We start from the raw sequence: 17,838 nt of genomic DNA, 5'->3' as shown, positions 1-17,838 counted from the left end.
TTCTAAACAGAAAATTAATCTTTTAGGCCTCATGCACAATGGGTGTTTAGCCCAAATGCACAAGGCTGATGTTTAGCTGTGGGTGGAGGGCACAGGCGTACAGTCCAGCCCAGTTGCCGGTGTTCTGACGGATAGTGCCCGTGATGTACTGCGAATGTGCCGTACAGAACAGCACAACAGCCAAGTTTATGATCAGCTGTTGTGTCGGCGAGACGGCACCTGCACACAATAGCAAACAGGAGAAATTTTCTGTCAGATTGTGCTTTGCGCTGGCGAGGTGTGTTCATGATGGCGAGGGGCGGATTAGTACAAGATGGGGTGGATTTTTAAATGAAGGCCAGTGTTGCAAAACCCATGTGTGCAGGCGCCGTCTCTCAGAGTTTATGATCAGCTGCTGTGCTGGTCCGTATGGCGCATGCGCCGTTTGTCCCAGGCACTTCGATAGAACATCAGCAGTCTGTCACACACTAGGAGAGGCTGACAACTGGTGTAGCTGGCCGGCACACCTAGCAGTACTTAGAGCATTATGCGCACATGGACAAACTAATGCAGGCATTTGTCCCTGGGCACATACTGCCCAAAATGTAAGTACCACTCAGTATACAGAGTACACTGTTTGCTTTACATTAGATTTACTAAAACCATGTAGTGTAAGAGCCTGCCTGATTGCATACAAATTGAAACTGTTAAGGTTTGACCTCATTATATGGTTTTGGGAAATCTAAAAGGAAAAAAAAAAAAAATTGTATAGTGTGTATCCAGCTTTAGAAACGAACAAATTGAAGCCAAACTTAAGCTCTGTCAAGGCTATGGATGAACTTCGGTGTGTTTGCATACTCCATGTGCAGAGCCCACCAGGAAGTCATAGCTGTGCTAATCACAGGCAGTGAGACATTGCACGATCTCTGCAGCCGAGCATTGGGGCAATGTCTCACTGCCTGTGATTAGCACAGAGCTGAGCCGACTTCCTGGCAGGCTCTATACATGGAGTGTGCGAACACGGCAGAGCTCATCCTTAGTCAGGGCTGGACTCAGCCCTTCCTTCTCTGAGCTGGCCGCTCAGCTGTCGGCCAATTGCCAGCTCCTATCTCTCCACAGTGACTCACCTGTTGATGATATCCTGCTCGCCAGTCCTGCCTACTTAATCCATCCAGCCCAGATGATCTCTGCCTTCACCTTGGTCACATCTCCAGAGACGCTCTGCTGTGTTACTGTTAAAGACTTGCTTGGCCGACATTCCTTCCGACTCCAGATCCTGCTTGCTGTTTTACTATGCTCATCTCTGGTTCCCTGACGTTTTGGCTTGTCTGACTATCCGTTCCAGTTCCTGAACGCTGGCTAGGTTGACTAAGTTTACCCTTTTTTATTATTAAACAAGTGAGATTTAACTGTACTTCAGCCTCAGTTTTTTCCCCTTTTGGGGTAAAGGTTTTACATAAATAAAAGCTGATCATTGTAAACCTCCTGTCAGTGGTAAATGGTTTGTCCCATCCCTGTAACTGCTACAGCTGAAAGAGCTTCTTTTAAGAAACAATTCAGACATCACATCTAAGATTTGGTAAGCTGCAATATAATAACTTGTTGCTTTAAAGTGCTAGTAAGCTTAACTAAAAAAATAAAATAATCTTCTCCCTACAAAGCAAAGTCATATTGTTCTAGTATGCATTGCCGTGATGACATCACTCCTGCACATGCGGTAGTTTCGGCCGCGGCACCAAGCTCTGCATGAACTGCACTACTGAGAAGCCCTCAAGCCTGAATACAGGCTGAATATCGGGAAGCATCAGCAAGTTAAAGAGAGAAACTGAACGTCACTCGGCCCGAGTTTTACGGTAGCTGGTCCAGCTTCTGTTGAAGGGGCATGGTTGAAAAAGGTAAACCGATCAGTGCTTTTAGCCCACGACTGAGAACTCTGACTGGTGTGTTCTGGTGAGGAGGCGCTGTCAAAACATCAAAGAAATGGCTGCGCCTCGTGGGCTCCAAGCAAGTGTTTCACACAACAGAAATGTGCTTAATCATTAGGGTCCCGATTAAGCACATTTCTTTTGTGTGAAACGAGTCTACCTTGACCACTGCCGGTGTCCTCTGGTGATATTTTGATATTCCAATAAAATTTCTTATTTTGACGATTTACCACAGAGGTGACCCGGGTCTAGCACTCAGGTGTGTGTGTGTTCCAGTGGGCATATGATTTACACTTTGGCTGTCAGAACACAATAGCTCAGCAGGTGAGATTTCTGTACTAAGTGCAGAGGCTCTTCCCGAGTTTTTGTTTCGTTCAGCCCGCTGGGTTGCTAGTGTGTCCCAGGCTTTAGGGACATATAGTTGTGCGTATGGCCGACACGATTAATTAACAAAGAAATTACAACTTTAAAGGAATCATTTCTACACAGATTATAGAACATACAGTATTGCCACAAGCCAGAATTCAGCCAATGCAAATGGATTCCCAATTGGTTGTCCAGATTTCTGCACAAGATCACTTCATATTATTGAAAATGGAATCCAAATCTAAAGCCATTATAAACCTTTAAACTTACACTGAGTTTTTCAGCTGCTTAAGATGTGCATTGATCATGTAGTTTAATTGTGTTTGTTTGAAACAGGAGATATTCAGCATGGCACTACTGCACAGGATAATGTATGACCTCTGTCTGAAGTATAAGAACTGGTACTTCCTAAAACGAGATATCCAACAATCCCTGGGTCTCTCAGTCTAGTGCTTTGGAGGCGAGAGCTATTGGCAAAGCTTACCGTGCCAGAAGTGATGTGTGTTTGTTTCATCTCAAAAAAACGAAATCTACACAAAAAGTTCAGTATAAAATAGCATCAAAGTCATATTTTATCCCATGAGATTTTACAATGTTCAGTTTACAAAAACGAACATTGCAGTTAGATTATGACTACATTTATACAGCTCTCCTCAACAGGCATTTGGCCAGTTCCATTTTCAATAGGAATATAAAAGCAATTTTTTTTTATTTGAAGATTTGATAGACTAGCGAGGGGTTAGAAGTAGAACCACCGTTTTTCCTATGGTCTGTGTTAGAAAATGTACTGCCTCTATTTGCCCTGATCACTACATTCACTGGGATTGAAAAATGGGAGTAAATCCCAAATTCTTATATCCCCTGAAAACAATCAGGCGACATTTCCCTCACATTGGAAAGCGGTCAGTTCACTTCCTGATTTTAAGACCGGATGTGAAGGAAAACTATTTGGATTTAGAGACATGTTGAAAAGACTGGTTGCATCATAAGGTTGTCCAGTAATAGGGGAGGAGCAATACAGTTTAACATGAATCTTTAAAAAGCTGTTCCAATTACAATGAAAACAGGATTTAATACATTTCTTTACTAAACCAGATGAACTAATGTCCAAGGGTCTGGTTTACACTAGGAATCGCACAAATCACACTGCACCAAAAGTAGTACATGTAAACTGGAGAACATGCTGCTTCTGTACCATGCAATCTGGTGCAGGCAAACGCACGTTTGCAACCTGCTTTGGGGCGTCGTTCACTTAACACTGACACCCACTGTAACTGCAATGCATTTTGAACATGGTGTGGGAAACGCGCACAAAAAATGCAGGTTTCAAGCACAGCGTTCCTATAGGTTTACCATTATTGAGTTAAAAGTGGAGGTCGACTGATATATGGCCGTTTTTATGAAATTGGCATTGGCCAATTATTGTGCAAACCAGGCCGATTCACGGCTGCAACACTATACCCCGACCCACATGGCCGTCTGCAGTACAGACCTGTGTCCCTGCAGCATGTAAAATTAATCCACCATCCACGCAGTCAGCCACTATAGAAGGGAAGGAGAAAGTTTCACTGGCACTGCCATGCCCCCCCTCCCCCGGCGGGCTGTAGCAGAGGAACATCATTAGCATATGACAAGCCTCTGCCACCTGACTAGTAACTCCCCCCAGCAGGAAATTGTTGTCAGCACAAACTAAGCTCTTCCTTCCCTGCTGAGGCGGAGCCTGCTGGCTGCTTCTATGTCACTTGTTATGCGATTGGCTGGTCAACTAATCAGTATCTATCTGCATGCACCTAGCCCTATCAGGTGCATACAGATAGATAACAGCATGTATGGAGGGCAAGTCACAAAAATTGAGTGTGTGCTACTGTGACCCCCTGCAGACTTTCTCTCCTTTTAAATGGAAACCTGGCTGAGGCTGACAAGCTGGCATTGAGAAAATTGATTGAAGAGGATTGATCCAGGGACTGCTCAAGGAGAGCCCACTACTGAGCTCTGAAGAAGAGGGGTTGGTCCCCTCGAAACACATCAGCGGGTGGTGAGTGGTGCAACCTCTGGAGAGTCCCGTTTGTCTAGTATTGGATGCTGCTATTTGATGACTACTTGTACTGTCTTACTGCAAGATTTTACACGATCGTTTGTGAGTAGTTTTCTGTAATAAACATGTACCTAAAGGATAATGCACAATGCCGGTGCACCCTCTTTTTCGCTTCTCTTTTTGGGCTAGTGCTTCTGCCAAGACCATCGTAAAAATCTTGGGAGACGAGGACAGGCCGAATAGCAGAGCTCTGAACTGGAGATGTTGGACCTTCTTTTCCCACTTGATCACCACTCTCAAAAACATTTGTGATTCTTCTTGGCTTGGGATGTGCAAATAAGCATCTTTCAGATTGAGGGAAGCCAAAAAGCAAATTTGGGGGAAGGATCGATTTCGCCATAAAAAATAAAAAAAAAATTTCCATCCTAAAATTTTTGTAGACCACCCATCTGTTTAGTGCCTTTAAGTTCAATATTAGGCAACATTATAAACATGCGAATAGAAACCCTGGTTTATTTCTTGCTGTGGCACCAGAATGAGGACCCGCTGGTCTATCAGGTCCCCAAATTGGAACAGCAAGGCTGTCGCCTTCTGAGGATCCCTGGGAGAGGAGGTTACAAACGTCCTTGCGGGCGGAGTGCCCTTGAACTGAATTTGTGGTTTTCTTAGGAGAAGAAAACAGGAATACTACCTTTGTTTCCCCCTCCCCCACTGCGTCTTAGTGGCCGATCCTTTAGGAGTCTGTCTCTGCGACCCACCCCTCCACCTTTGGGGGCAAAAAAAAAAAAAAAAAAAAAAACCCTATCTTCCTGGGGCATTTTTATTTTTAATTGGAAAAGCTTTTTTATCCACCGTTTTTGTCTAAAGCCCCATACACAATATCAGATTTTCTGCTGATTTTATCCCTTCAGGTTTACCAAAACCATGTAGTGCAAGGGCCTGCCCGATTGCAAACAAATTGAAACTATTAAGATTTGACCTCATATTATATGGTTTTGGTAAATCTGAAGGAAAAACTCAGCAGAAAAACTGCTAGTGTGTATGGGCTTAAGACTTTCTCTAGATCCTGTCCGAACAAAAAGGTCCCCCTCAAAACGGGATGCCACAAAGCCTTACTTTTGGAGGCCAGGCCCTCCGACCAGGATTTTAACCATAGGGCCAGCGAGAAGAATTTACTAGGGCTGCGGCTTTAGCTTGAGAGTTTGACAGATTCCACAGAAGCGTCTGCCATATAGCTTGCCGCCTTCTGCAGCATCAGTAGGTAATCCAGGATTTTTTTCCGAGAGGTCCCTTCTTCTAGATGGGCCTGAAGTTGGTTCAGCCAGACTTCTAAAATTACGAGCCACCACTGTTGTCGCCATTGCTGGCTTTAAAATTAGTCACGACTACGTCCCATGACCGTTTCAACAACACCTCTATTCTTTTGTCCATGGGTTCCCCAAGGACCCCCCACGTCCTCCAATGCGAGATCTGTTGACTTAGCGCACTGCGAAAAAGCTGCGTCCAATTTTGACACTTGGTTCCAGACGCAAGAGGCACCCTCGCTGAAGGGAAACCTCCTTTTGAAGCTTTCGGGAAAAGATAGCTTTTTCTCCGTCTCCAACCATTTCTCTGACAATGCGCTGTGTACTGGAAATACCTGCATTGATCCTCTTTCAGGGTCTGGTACATCTGATCATGGAGGGTCAAAGAGGCCTATTCTTCCTTGATCTCCAGTGTCAGATAAATCACACCCAGCAAGGCATCCACCTTCTCGAGCGATAGTCTGTATCTAGGTGACTTTGTCCCTTGACTTAGAGTGTCTGTGGAAGACGCTGCTTCACTCAGCTCCTCCAAAGAATCGGATTCCACCCCACCCATCACCCTCCTCTGGGGCTGAAGTGAGGGGTACATTTGGCTGGCTGTTTAGGGTTCTCAAGGTTCAACCCCCATAGGTAATCTTGAAGCGACTTGAAGCAATCTTCCACAACACCATACATGTTCAGTGTCACCGCTCTCTTAAAAAATAGAAAAGAAAAAAAAATAAAAAAAAAAATAAAAGGATTTCGCTCAGAATTGTTCAAGGAGTGGGGTATAAAGGAGAGCACCTGAGACCGTGGAGCAAACCCCAATGATTAACTCGTATTGAAGAAATATGTCTGGGCGTGGCTACACAGCAACCATTAGGAGCTTTTAACATTCGGATTTACCAGCCATTGAGCGTGCAGTGCTTTTGAAGTAAAGAAAAGTGAAGTGGATAGGAGAGCGAGCGGAGTGGAGGGTGAGACTTACAAGTTGTTTCTGGGTCCGCCGTTTTACTTAACCGAGCCCTGGAACATGACCCGCCGGGGGAGTGCTCGTCCTCTGCCCAGGGTTCTCGGCTCACGTTGCTGTCAATTGAATCCAACGATACAAGCGCCGAGGCCGAGTCGTACATTCGGGAGCTATGGACAGCGAATGCTGGACTCGGGAGAACATCCGCAAGGAAATCCCCATGGGGGGGGAAGGACTTCCCCTAGGGAGTTAGCTGATGCGGTGGAGGATGTGCAAGAGCCATCGGGAGACCCCAGAAGAGCAGGTTTGGGACCACTCTGTGCAAAACGAGCTGCACAGTGGAGGCAAGTATGCTATGTTTGCTTTAAAAAAAAATAATTATATATCACCCTAACCCTTACAAGCACTTTAAAACAAACTAAGTGTGCACTACAGATACAAACAACTGAAATACACAAACACGGTATATTCTACCTGGATGCACAAAGTAGTTGTGATAATGTACGTTTTTTTGTTAAAGCATGTCAAAGTTGCAAAATTGTGCTTAGGCATTAAGATTTGTTTTACCTTTAGGCACGAAAGGGTTAAGAAGTTAATGGGAGTGTAGCTAACTGGCCGCACTAGTAGTGTGAATAGCAGACGGAGAGCCCTAAAATCTTTCAAAGTGATACAAACTGAGTTCCAAAGTCAAGGTGCATCGCCATCTGATCACACCGCCCGTTTTTTTCACATGTTTACAAAATCATTTAATGCCTGAAGAGTGCATAAACCCCCTCAAAACATTATATATTTTCTGAAAGTAGACACCTTAGAGAAACAAATAGTGGTAGTTCCAATTTTCTGTGTTACACAAAATTACCGCAAAAGGTTGGAGGAAACTTAAAAAAAAAAAAAAGGATGAGGTTTACACTGACTAAATGGATAGCAAACAAGTCAAACCTTACATGCCTGTGAAATAGTTTAGTGTTATAGAGGAGGCGTGGTGCAAGAAATATTGCCCTTACTCTGAGGTGGCAATATGGGACATGTGTATCTCAATCTATCAAGGGGGGGGGGGGGGGGGGGGTTTGCTTGAGTGCAACTTTATTTTTTAAGAACGGCTCCTGCTCCTCTCAATAGGGGGACAGGGGCAGCACTGGATCAAGAGGGGTGAAAGGTAAGAGTTTTAATTTTTGTTTTGTATTTTTTATCCCTTTGTAAATGAGGACATTTCTCCTCACTTCCTATAAGGACACAGTAATTTAAGGGTTAAAGTGATTCTAAAAATGAAAGATTCCCCCCCCCTTTTAAAAAAAAACAAAAACATGTTATACGCCCCAATTGTTTTGCCCCAATTTTCCTCTTTTTCGGTCCCCCGCCAATGGTCCTGCTTTCTCCCCCTGCCAAGTGCCCCCAGTGCTTAGGGGCACTCAAACAGGCTCGCTCCTGAGCCACGCTGTGTGTGTTCATTCACACAAAGCATGGCTTGGCCCGCCCATGATCTCTCCTCTCTACTCGCCATTAACAGCAGCAGGAGCCAATGGCTCCCGCTGCTATGTGAGCCAATTAGGAGAGAGCAACCCAGGAGAACCACCACTCTAGTGCACACTGTTGGATCGTGATGGGCTTGTGGCAAGTATAAGGCGAGAGGGGAACTGAGGGGGGAGCTGCACCCAGAAGGTTTTATAAATTAATACATTAAAGTGGATGTATACCCATTCTTATGGCTATTATATTAGCAATTGCAGCGTTTAAAATTATTTGTCATATAGAATTTTGTCTTTACCTGCATACCTTGTGCGTTTACAGAGACTAAATAACAGAGATTACGGAGACGAAAATGTACTGCGGGCGGAAATAATTCAGACGCGGAAGACCACAGTTGAGATGGCGCCGGCTATTATAAAGAAGCAGCATTTCGGATAAATATACAGTAAGAACTATTTTTTGCTTACTCCTAGTGCCCATTTGAATCTAAATTAATAGTTTTGTTTTGTTTTTTATAAAATTGTTAAAATCGTTTTTCTTTCGGAGGGTTTACTATCGCTTTAAGGTAAAGAACCTTGAGCATTTAGAACCACTTTAAAATGGCTAACAATTTCCTCTGTCTTCATCCAGTCGGACAATTCCCACACAGGGAAGCACTCCCTAGGGACACACAGCCCTGTGATTGATTGTTAACCCCTTCCCTGCCAGTGTCATTAGTACAATAACAGTGCATATTTTTAGCACTGATCACTGTAATATCACCGGTTCAAAAAGTGTCACTTGGTGTCCGATTTGTCCGTTGCAATGACAGTCCCCCTAAAAATCACTGATCACCATCATTACTAATATAAAAGTAAATAAAAATCCCATAGTTTCTAGATGCTAAGACTTTTGCACAAACCAATCAATATACACTTATTTGGATTTTATTCACCAAAAATATGTAGCAGAATATATAGTGGCCTAAATTGAAGAAATTTGATTACATTTTTTTATTATTGGATATGGGGTTTGTACACAGAGTGTCAGGTGCCCCTCTGACCTGTCCCCACCATAGTGTGTGAGGGGATTGCACATAGGGTACCAGGGAGGCCCCCTCTCCCCCAGTCAGTGTCGGGGGGTGGGGTGCCCTTCTCCCCCAGTCAGTGTCGGGGGGGGTGGGGTGCCCTTCTCCCCCAGTCAGTGTCGGGGGGGGTGGGGTGCCCTTCTCCCCCAGTCAGTGTCGGGGGGGGGGGGGTGGGGGTCGTCCCTCTCACCCAGTCAGTGTCGGGGGGGGGGGGTGGGGGTCGTCCCTCTCACCCAGTCAGTGTCGGGGGGGGGGTGGGGGTCGTCCCTCTCACCCAGTCAGTGTCGGGGGGGGGGGGGGGGTCGTCCCTCTCACCCAGTCAGTGTCGGGGGGGGGGGGGTCGTCCCTCTCACCCAGTCAGTGTCGGGGGGGGGGGTCGTCCCTCTCACCCAGTCAGTGTCGGGGGGGGGGGGGTCGTCCCTCTCACCCAGTCAGTGTCGGAGGGGGGGGGGTCGTCCCTCTCACCCAGTCAGTGTCGGGGGGGGGGGGGTTGTCCCTCTCACCCAGTCAGTGTCGGGGGGGGGGGTCGTCCCTCTCACCCAGTCAGTGTTGTCGGGGGGGGGTCGTCCCTCTCACCCAGTCAGTGTTGTCGGGGGGGTCGTCCCTCTCACCCAGTCAGTGTTGTCGGGGGGGGGTCGTCCCTCTCACCCAGTCAGTGGTGTCGGGGGGGGGGGGTCATCCCTCTCACCCAGTCAGTGTCGGGGGGGGGTCATCCCTCTCACCCAGTCAGTGTCGGGGGGGGGGGTCATCCCTCTCACCCAGTAAGTGTCGGGGGGGGTCATCCCTCTCACCCAGTCAGTGTCGGGGGGGGGTCATCCCTCTCACCCAGTCAGTGTCGGGGGGGGGGGGGGGTCATCCCTCTCACCCAGTCAGTGTCGGGGGGGGGGGGGGGTCATCCCTCTCACCCAGTCAGTGTCGGGGGGGGGGGGGTCATCCCTCTCACCCAGTCAGTGTCGGGGGGGGGGGGGGTCATCCCTCTCACCCAGTCAGTGTCGGGGGGGGGGGGGGGTCATCCCTCTCACCCAGTCAGTGTCGGGGGGGGGGGGGGGGGGTCATCCCTCTCACCCAGTCAGTGTCGGGGGGGGGGGGGGGGTCATCCCTCTCACCCAGTCAGTGTCGGGGGGGGGGGTCGTCCCTCTCACCCAGTCAGTGTCGGGGGGGGGGGGTCGTCCCTCTCACCCAGTCAGTGTCGGGGGGGGGGTCGTCCCTCTCACCCAGTCAGTGTCGGGGGGGGGTCGTCCCTCTCCCCCAGTCAGTGTCGGGGGGGGGGTCGTCCCTCTCCCCCAGTCAGTGTCGGGGGGGGGGGGTCGTCCCTCTCCCCCAGTCAGTGTCGGGGGGGGGTCGTCCCTCTCCCCCAGTCAGTGTCGTGGGGGGGGGGGGTCGTCCCTCTCCCCCAGTCAGTGTCGTGGGGGGGGGGGGTCGTCCCTCTCCCCCAGTCAGTGTCGTGGGGGGGGGGGTCGTCCCTCTCCCCCAGTCAGTGTCGTGGGGGGGGGGTCGTCCCTCTCCCCGAGTCAGTGTCGGAGGGGGGGGTCGTCCCTCTCCCCGAGTCAGTGTCGGAGGGGGGGGGGTCGTCCCTCTCACCCAGTCAGTGTCGGAGGGGGGGGGGGTCGTCCCTCTCACCCAGTCAGTGTCGGAGGGGGGGGGTCGTCCCTCTCACCCAATCAGTGTCGGAGGGGGGGGGGTCGTCCCTCTCACCCAATCAGTGTCGGAGGGGGGGGTCGTCCCTCTCACCCAATCAGTGTCGGGGGGGGGTCGTCCCTCTCACCCAATCAGTGTCGGGGGGGGGGGGGTCGTCCCTCTCACCCAGTCAATGTCAGGGGGCTGCTCTCCCCTCCCCCAGTCAGTGTCAGGCTCTCCTCACCACACGAAGTCGTTGCTCTTGTCCTCATAGGAGTTGATGAGGCCGTTGCACAGTGGGGTAGGTAGAGGCCTCTTTCTCGGCCCTGAGCCGCTGGCCCTTGCTACGAGCGCCGAGCTTCCTCCGGGAACACCGAGCCTGGACAGACTGCTCACCCCCACCAGTCCCTGGCGCAGCGGCCCGGCTGAAGAGGAACTAGACGGGGTAGAGGAGGAAGAAGACGAGGAGGATGAGGTGGAGGAGGACAGGCCTGTGCCCCCTCCCGGCCCCGCAAGCTGCTGAGACTGCCGACCCGAGGACATGATCCGACCAAGGGATGCTCAGGCCTGGTACATTCTTATGTTCACCAGACGCGGAACAATAAAGTGTCAACAAGAGAATCACTTCCAGCCCGACACCGGAAGTGTCCGGCTAGTGACAGAGCGCCAGACGACGGCCACGCCCACTCCATCGCTGGGACTACGGCGCCTGTCTGGGGACAAACTACAGAGTTCCGCGAAGCTCTGTCTGATACAAGTACAACAGTACAGGCTGTGTGTACTCTGGGGAATACATTGCAGGGCAGGGGGTGTGTAATGTACTACGTGGGGCCGGGGGAAATACTACATATAAAAACAAGGGGTTGGCAACAGTAAGCGCCTATTCACACTGTGTTAAAAACGGCATATTGGATTTTTTGCTCGTTTTTGAATGTGCATTGCATAATGTGTGCTCACACCTGGTCATCTGGTAAAAAGTGACATGTCATTGAAATAAGCATGGTGCATTTCCATTGACTATAATGGAAAGTGCGTTTTTCAGACATGACATCGGGGGCCTTTCACACCAGATGCATTTTCAACTGGATTCCAACTGCATAGACGGCCCAAAATCAAGGCAATCCTATGGGCACAGTTCATCAATATCGCGGTGCAGGTCAGCGCAGTTACCAGAAAGTAGAGCATGCTGCATTTCTCCACACTGCAGACGCGGGTAATGCGCTGCAAATACACTTCAGATGCACCGCACCACCACCCTTTAAAGAGGAAGTAAACCCTGATGAGTTTACTTCCTCTTTGATTCCCTGCAAAGGTAAAGCATAATGGACTACTATGCATCGCATAGTAGTCCAATATGTGTCACTTACCTGACACAGGAGCCAGCGAAGTCACCGCTGTCCCCTGTAGTCCGGAGCATCCATCTTCTTGTGGGTCTCGCTGCTCCGCCGCTGTCATTCGGCATAGCCACGATGACGTCACTCCCGCGCATGTGCACGGGAGCCGCCAGTCGCGGCATATCGCTGTTGACCGCGGTTCCTGTCTTTCGGCAAATATCTCTTAAACCGTATAGGTTTAGGAGATATTTATTGGACCTACAGGAAAGCCTTAATCTAGGCTTACCTGTAGGTCAAAGTGGTTTGTAAGGGTTTACAACCACTTTAAGCCAAGAAAGCTAAGCCCAAAAAATGTATAGAAAAACGCAGCACAAAACGCATTCAAGATCGCTTCAAATGCATGTAAGCAGACAACGCACTTATGTGCAGTTTCTGGTGTGAATGGGCCCTAACTGTTCACATTTGTGTGCTGCATTTTTGAAAAGTCTTGCTTTTAAAGATACATTATATTGTCCAAAGTAGTGGGACTCCTGCCTTTACACACACATGACTTTAATGGAATCCCAGTCTAAGGCTGGATTCACACCTATGCAGTTTTAATGCATTTTGCAGATTTGCACTACAGAACGTGTTCCATAGGAAACCATGTTAAATGGACTGTAGTGCAAATCTGCAAAATGCAAAAAGCACAAAAAATGCATATGTGTGAATCCAGCCTTAAAGAGGAAGTAAAGGGAAAAAAATAAAAAACACACCCTGAAAGGCAAAGGCATAATGAGCTAGTATGCATAGCATACCTTTTTCACACCGTATTTGCGCAGCGGTCTTACAAGCGCACTTTTTTTTGGAAAAAATTCACTTTTTGAATAAAAAAATAAGACAACAGTAAAATTAGCCCAATTTTCTTTTTTATATTGTGAAAGATAATGTTAAGCCCAGTAAATTGATACCCAACATGTCAGGCTTCAAAATTGCATTCGCTCGTGGAATGGCGTCAAACTTTTACCCTCAAAAATCTCCATAAGCGACATTTAAGAGAAGGTCTAGGGCTAGAGTTTTTGCTCTCACGCTACCGATCGCGGCGATACCTCACATGTGTGGTTTGACTACCGTTTTTATGTGCAGGCACTAAAATTTCTTATTTATTTTACTTGATTGTATTTATTTTTACACTGTTTAAAAAAAAAAATGGATCACTTTTATTCCTATTACAAGGAATGTAAACATCCCTTGTAATAGAAAAAAAGCATGACAGGTCCTCTTAAATATGAGATCTGGGGTCCTCAGATCTCATATTTGGCTTCACTCATCTCTATACCACAGACAAGACAGATCCCGATCGCCTCCGCTGCTACCGACGGCTCCAGTAAGCGTCGGAGGGCGCGGGAGAGCGGCAGGAGGGATGGTGGCACCTCTCCCACCGCCGATAACGCTGATCTTGTGGCAAACCCGCCGCAGAGACCACCATTAGCACCTGAAGAGATGGATATCTCGGTTGTGGCAGCAGCTGGTGCTGTTACCGAGATATCCCTCTTCAAAAAATGGACATACATCGGCGTGCGCTGGTCATAAAGTGGTTAACAGGTGTACCCACTTTGAAGTACTGTCTCGACACTGGGTGAACTGAGTGAGCAAGTATTTTTTACTTTTGTTTGGATTTTTTTTTTTTTTGGGGGGGGGGTCGGGGAATATTTTTCCCTGAAATATTTTTGATGTTGTCAATGTGTGTGGTTTGTAGGTTGTTAGTTTCACTTCCAAGTGCACTTGTAGTGCAAAGTGGATTTGCCTTTTGTAAATAAACCCCGAAGTCCAAGATACCTAATAATTTGGGGTGTACACAGCAACGTGCTAGAGTGCAATATCCCTAATGGGGAAACTATTTAGATTGACCTGTGTGTCCTCAAGGAAAGACATTGGTAGGGTTTTACCCTCACTTCCTGTTTGGCTATGTGACAAGAAGTGAATAAATTTGAAGGAGAAAGTGGCAAAATTTGGGAGGTGTCTTCACCCTATCAGAAGTGCGGACATCCCCGAAAACTGACAAGACTTCTAATCTCTCTGCACTCTATTCCCAAGCAAAAATAAGAAAGGGTTTAATTTAGTGTAAACTTTGCAAAGACACATTCCTAAGTTCAAATGTGATGCATGTCAATGGCCCATTTAGACCTTGTTTATTAGAAAACACCAGTTGCTTTTCACTAGAAACATTTATTAGTCCAGTCTTGGAAATCTGCATCTTCTTTCCTATTATTCGCCAACAAAGTTATGGGCCTGCACCTAGATGCATGTCCTCGTGGTGCATATCTGGTTCCCGGAAGCGGTGGCCAGCATACAGGAATGGCATCAGGCCCCTCAAGGAAGTTGCTTGTACTGCTGCTCCCACCACCATGCCTTCCTCACTATTCTGAGGAAGAGATTATCCTTATTTTCAAATTAAAATATTTTTTTCTTTATTTTTACATGGGGTGGTGTTTGTCTGGGTCGTGTGTTCGTCTAAATGATTTGGCCTCAAAACACACACCTACAGTGCCTTGCGAAAGTATTCGGCCCCCTTGAACTTTTCAACCTTTTGCCACATTTCAGGCTTCAAACATAAAGATATAAAATTTTAATTTTTTGTGAAGAATCAGCAACAAGTGGGACACAATTGTGAAGTGGAACGAAATCTATTGGATAATTTAAACTTTTTTAGCAAATAAAAAACTGAAAAGTGGTGCGTGCAAAATTATTCGGCCCCTTTACTTTCAGTGCAGCAAACTCACTCCAGAAGTTCAGCAAGGATCTCTGAATGATCCAATGTTGTCCTAAATAACTGATGTTAAAACAAAAAAATTTTTTTGAGAGGGAAGGAAACTGAACAGCACAGATACCACGTCCCAATACTTAAACAGAGAAAAATATATATAAGGGGCCAGAAAGGGGCTGGGGAATCACCAACCCCCGGGACTTTTAAGGTATCAAATCACAAAATTGACAAAAGATTTTTTGTTTTATTAAAAAGATAAAATAATACAATTTTATTCAAATTTATGCAAAAAATATAGCTTAAACATTCATAAGGGTAACAGTTTAGCCCATTAATACAATAATAAGCATTTATCAAAATTGACCAAGATTTCACTTAACCATACAGGGAAAATGAGAGGAGAGAGCTGCAATATTATTCAACATGTTTCGCCCAGGATCAGGGCTTCTTCAGGAAAATTAATTGGGCAGCCAAAAGATTTACACTAAAAATAATAAAGGTATAACATGAATGTTACAACAGATTTAATGCATAAAATATTACATTTTGATATTACAGTAATTCAATTCCCCAGCCCCTTTCTGGCCCCTTATATATATTTTTCTCTAAATGACTGATGGTGATAAATAGAATCCACCTGTGTGTAATCAAATCTCTGTATAAATGCACCTGCTCTGTGATAGTCTCAGGGTTCTATTGAAAGCGCAGAGAGCATCATGAAGACCAAGGAACACACCAGGCAGGTCCGTAATACTGTTGTGGAGAAGCTTAAAGCCGGATTTGGATACAAAAAGATTTCCCAAGCTTTAAACATCCCAAGGAGCACTGTGCAAGCGATCATTTTGAAATGGAAGGAGTATCAGACCACTGCAAATCTACCAAGACCTGGCCGTCCCTCTAAACTTTCAGCTCAGACAAGGAGAAGACTGATCAGAGATGCAGCCAAGAGGCCCATGATCACTCTGGATGAACTGCAGAGAACTACAGCTGAGGTGGGAGAGTCTGTCCATAGGACAACAATCAGTCGTACACTGCACAAATCTGGCCTTTATGGAAGAGTGGCAAGAAGAAAGCCATTTCTCAAAGATATCCATAAAAATTCTCGTCTAAAGTTTGCCACAAGCCACCTGGGAGACACACCAAACATGTGGAAGAAGGTGCTCTGGTCAGATGAAACCAAAATCAAACTTTTTGCCCACAATGCAAAACGATATGTTTGGCGTAAAAGCAACACAGCTCATCACCCTCAACACACCATCCCCACTGTCAAACATGGTGGTGGCAGCATCATGGTTTGGGCCTGCTTTTCTTCAGCAGGGACAGGGAAGATGGTTAAAATTGAGGGGAAGATGGATGCAGCCAAATACAGGACCATTCTGGATGAAAACCTGTTGGAGTCTGCAAAAGACCTGAAACTGGGACGGAGATTTATCTTCCAACAAGACAATGATCCCAAACATACAGCAAAATCTACAAAGAAATGGTTCACAAATAAACGTATCCAGGTGTTAGAATGGCCAAGTCAAAGTCCAGACCTGAATCCAATCGAGAATCTGTGGAAAGAGCTGAAAACTGCTGTTCACAAACGCTCTCCATCCAACCTCACTGAGCTCAAGCTGTTTTGCAAGGAAGAATGGGCAAGAATTTCAGTCTCTCGAAGTGTAAAACTGATAGAGACATACCCCAAGCGACTTGCAGCTGTAATCGCAGCAAAAGGTGGCTCTACAAAGTATTAACGCAAGGGGGCCGAATAATTTTGCACGCCCCACTTTTCATTTTTTTATTAGTTAACCACTTGGGTACCGCGCTATTGCAAAATGACGGCAATAGCGCGGACCCACATTTTCGGGACTACGTCTATTGACGTAGTCCCGGTTACGAGCGGCCTGCGCGCCCCCTGAGGGGCGCGCGCGGCGCGCTCTGTGATCGGCGAGTCCGTGAGACTCTCCTGATCACCGATCCGTGTAAGGGGTCGATCCCGACCCCTTATCACGTGATCAGCTGTCAGCCAATGACAGCTGATCATGTGATAAAACGGAGCCGGTAATCGGCTAGTATTCCTCCTCGCGCTGACAGCGCGAGGAGAAAAAAAAAAAGCCGATCGCCGGCGGCCGTGTTCGGGACATCAGTCCCGATCACGGCCAGCAATTTAAACGGACACCTGCCCCCTGCCAGTGCCCACCTGCCACCCGCAGTGCCATCCTGAAATAAAGTAAGTGGCCCCCTGTCAGTGCCACCCAGCAGTGCCCACAGTGCCACCCAGCAGTGCCACCCACAGTGCCACCCAAAATCTGCCTCAAAGGTGCTGCACCCCAGTGCCGCCCATCAGTGCCCAGCAGTGCCGCCCATCAGTGCCCAGCAGTGCCACCTATCAGTGCCCATCAGTCCCATCTATCTGTGGTACCTATCAGTGCCCATCCGTGCCACTTATCCGTGCCACCCATCCGTGCCATCTTATCTGTGCCCATCAGTGCCGCCTTATCTGTGCCCATCGGTGCCGCCTTATCTGTGCCTATTAGTGCCGCCTTAACTATGCCTATCAGTGCCCACCAGTGCAGCCTATCAGTGCCCACCAATGCAGCCCATCAGTGCCCACCAATGCAGCCCATCAGTGCCCACCAATGCAGCCTATCAGTGCCGCCTAATCAGCGCACTTCAATGAAGGAGAAAAATGACCCGTTTGCAAAATTTTATAACAAACTATTAAAACATGATTTTTTTTTTTTTTTTTTTGCATCTTTTTTTGTTTGTTTAGCAAAAAATAAAACTCTGAGCTGTAACTAAATACCACCAAAAGAAAGCTCTATTTGTGGGAAAAAAATGATAAAAATTTCATTTGGGTACAGTGTTGTATGACCGCGCAATTGTCATTCAAAGTGCATCAGCGCTGAAAGCTGAAAATTGGTCTGGGACTGAGGGGGGTTTAAGTGCCCAGTAAGCAAGTGGTTAAAAAAGTTTCAAAAATCCAATAGATTTCGTTCCACTTCACAATTGTGTCCCACTTGTTGGTGATTCTTCACAAAAAATAAAAATGTTATATCTTTATGTTT

The 17,838-nt window shown here is 47.2% G+C and overlaps 1 protein-coding gene across 4 annotated transcripts in view; it reads right to left on the bottom strand.

The window, feature by feature from the left end:
* COP1 (COP1 E3 ubiquitin ligase) overlaps window positions 1-11,363 on the bottom strand; it is a 287,714-nt gene extending 276,351 nt beyond the window's left edge. For 2 of the 4 annotated variants that reach the window (XM_077453196.1, XM_077453197.1), the window contains exon 1: window positions 10,953-11,362. In XM_077453196.1, coding sequence (XP_077309322.1) covers window positions 10,953-11,251 — 299 coding nt within the window. In that variant the 5' untranslated portion in view covers window positions 11,252-11,362. Of the gene's footprint in view, window positions 1-10,952 lie in introns of all 4 variants that reach the window. The other 2 variants (XM_077453195.1, XM_077453199.1) reach the window with 2 other exon arrangements.
* Between the last annotated feature and the right edge of the window lie 6,475 nt (window positions 11,364-17,838).

This window comes from Lithobates pipiens, unplaced genomic scaffold (assembly GCF_037356315.1).
Source record: "Lithobates pipiens isolate NorthernLeopardFrog02 unplaced genomic scaffold, aLitPip1_a1.2 Scaffold_23, whole genome shotgun sequence".
Taxonomy (NCBI): domain Eukaryota; kingdom Metazoa; phylum Chordata; class Amphibia; order Anura; family Ranidae; genus Lithobates; species Lithobates pipiens.
Note: the sequence above shows the minus strand (reverse complement) of the source record. Positions and strands in the feature narration are given on the sequence as shown.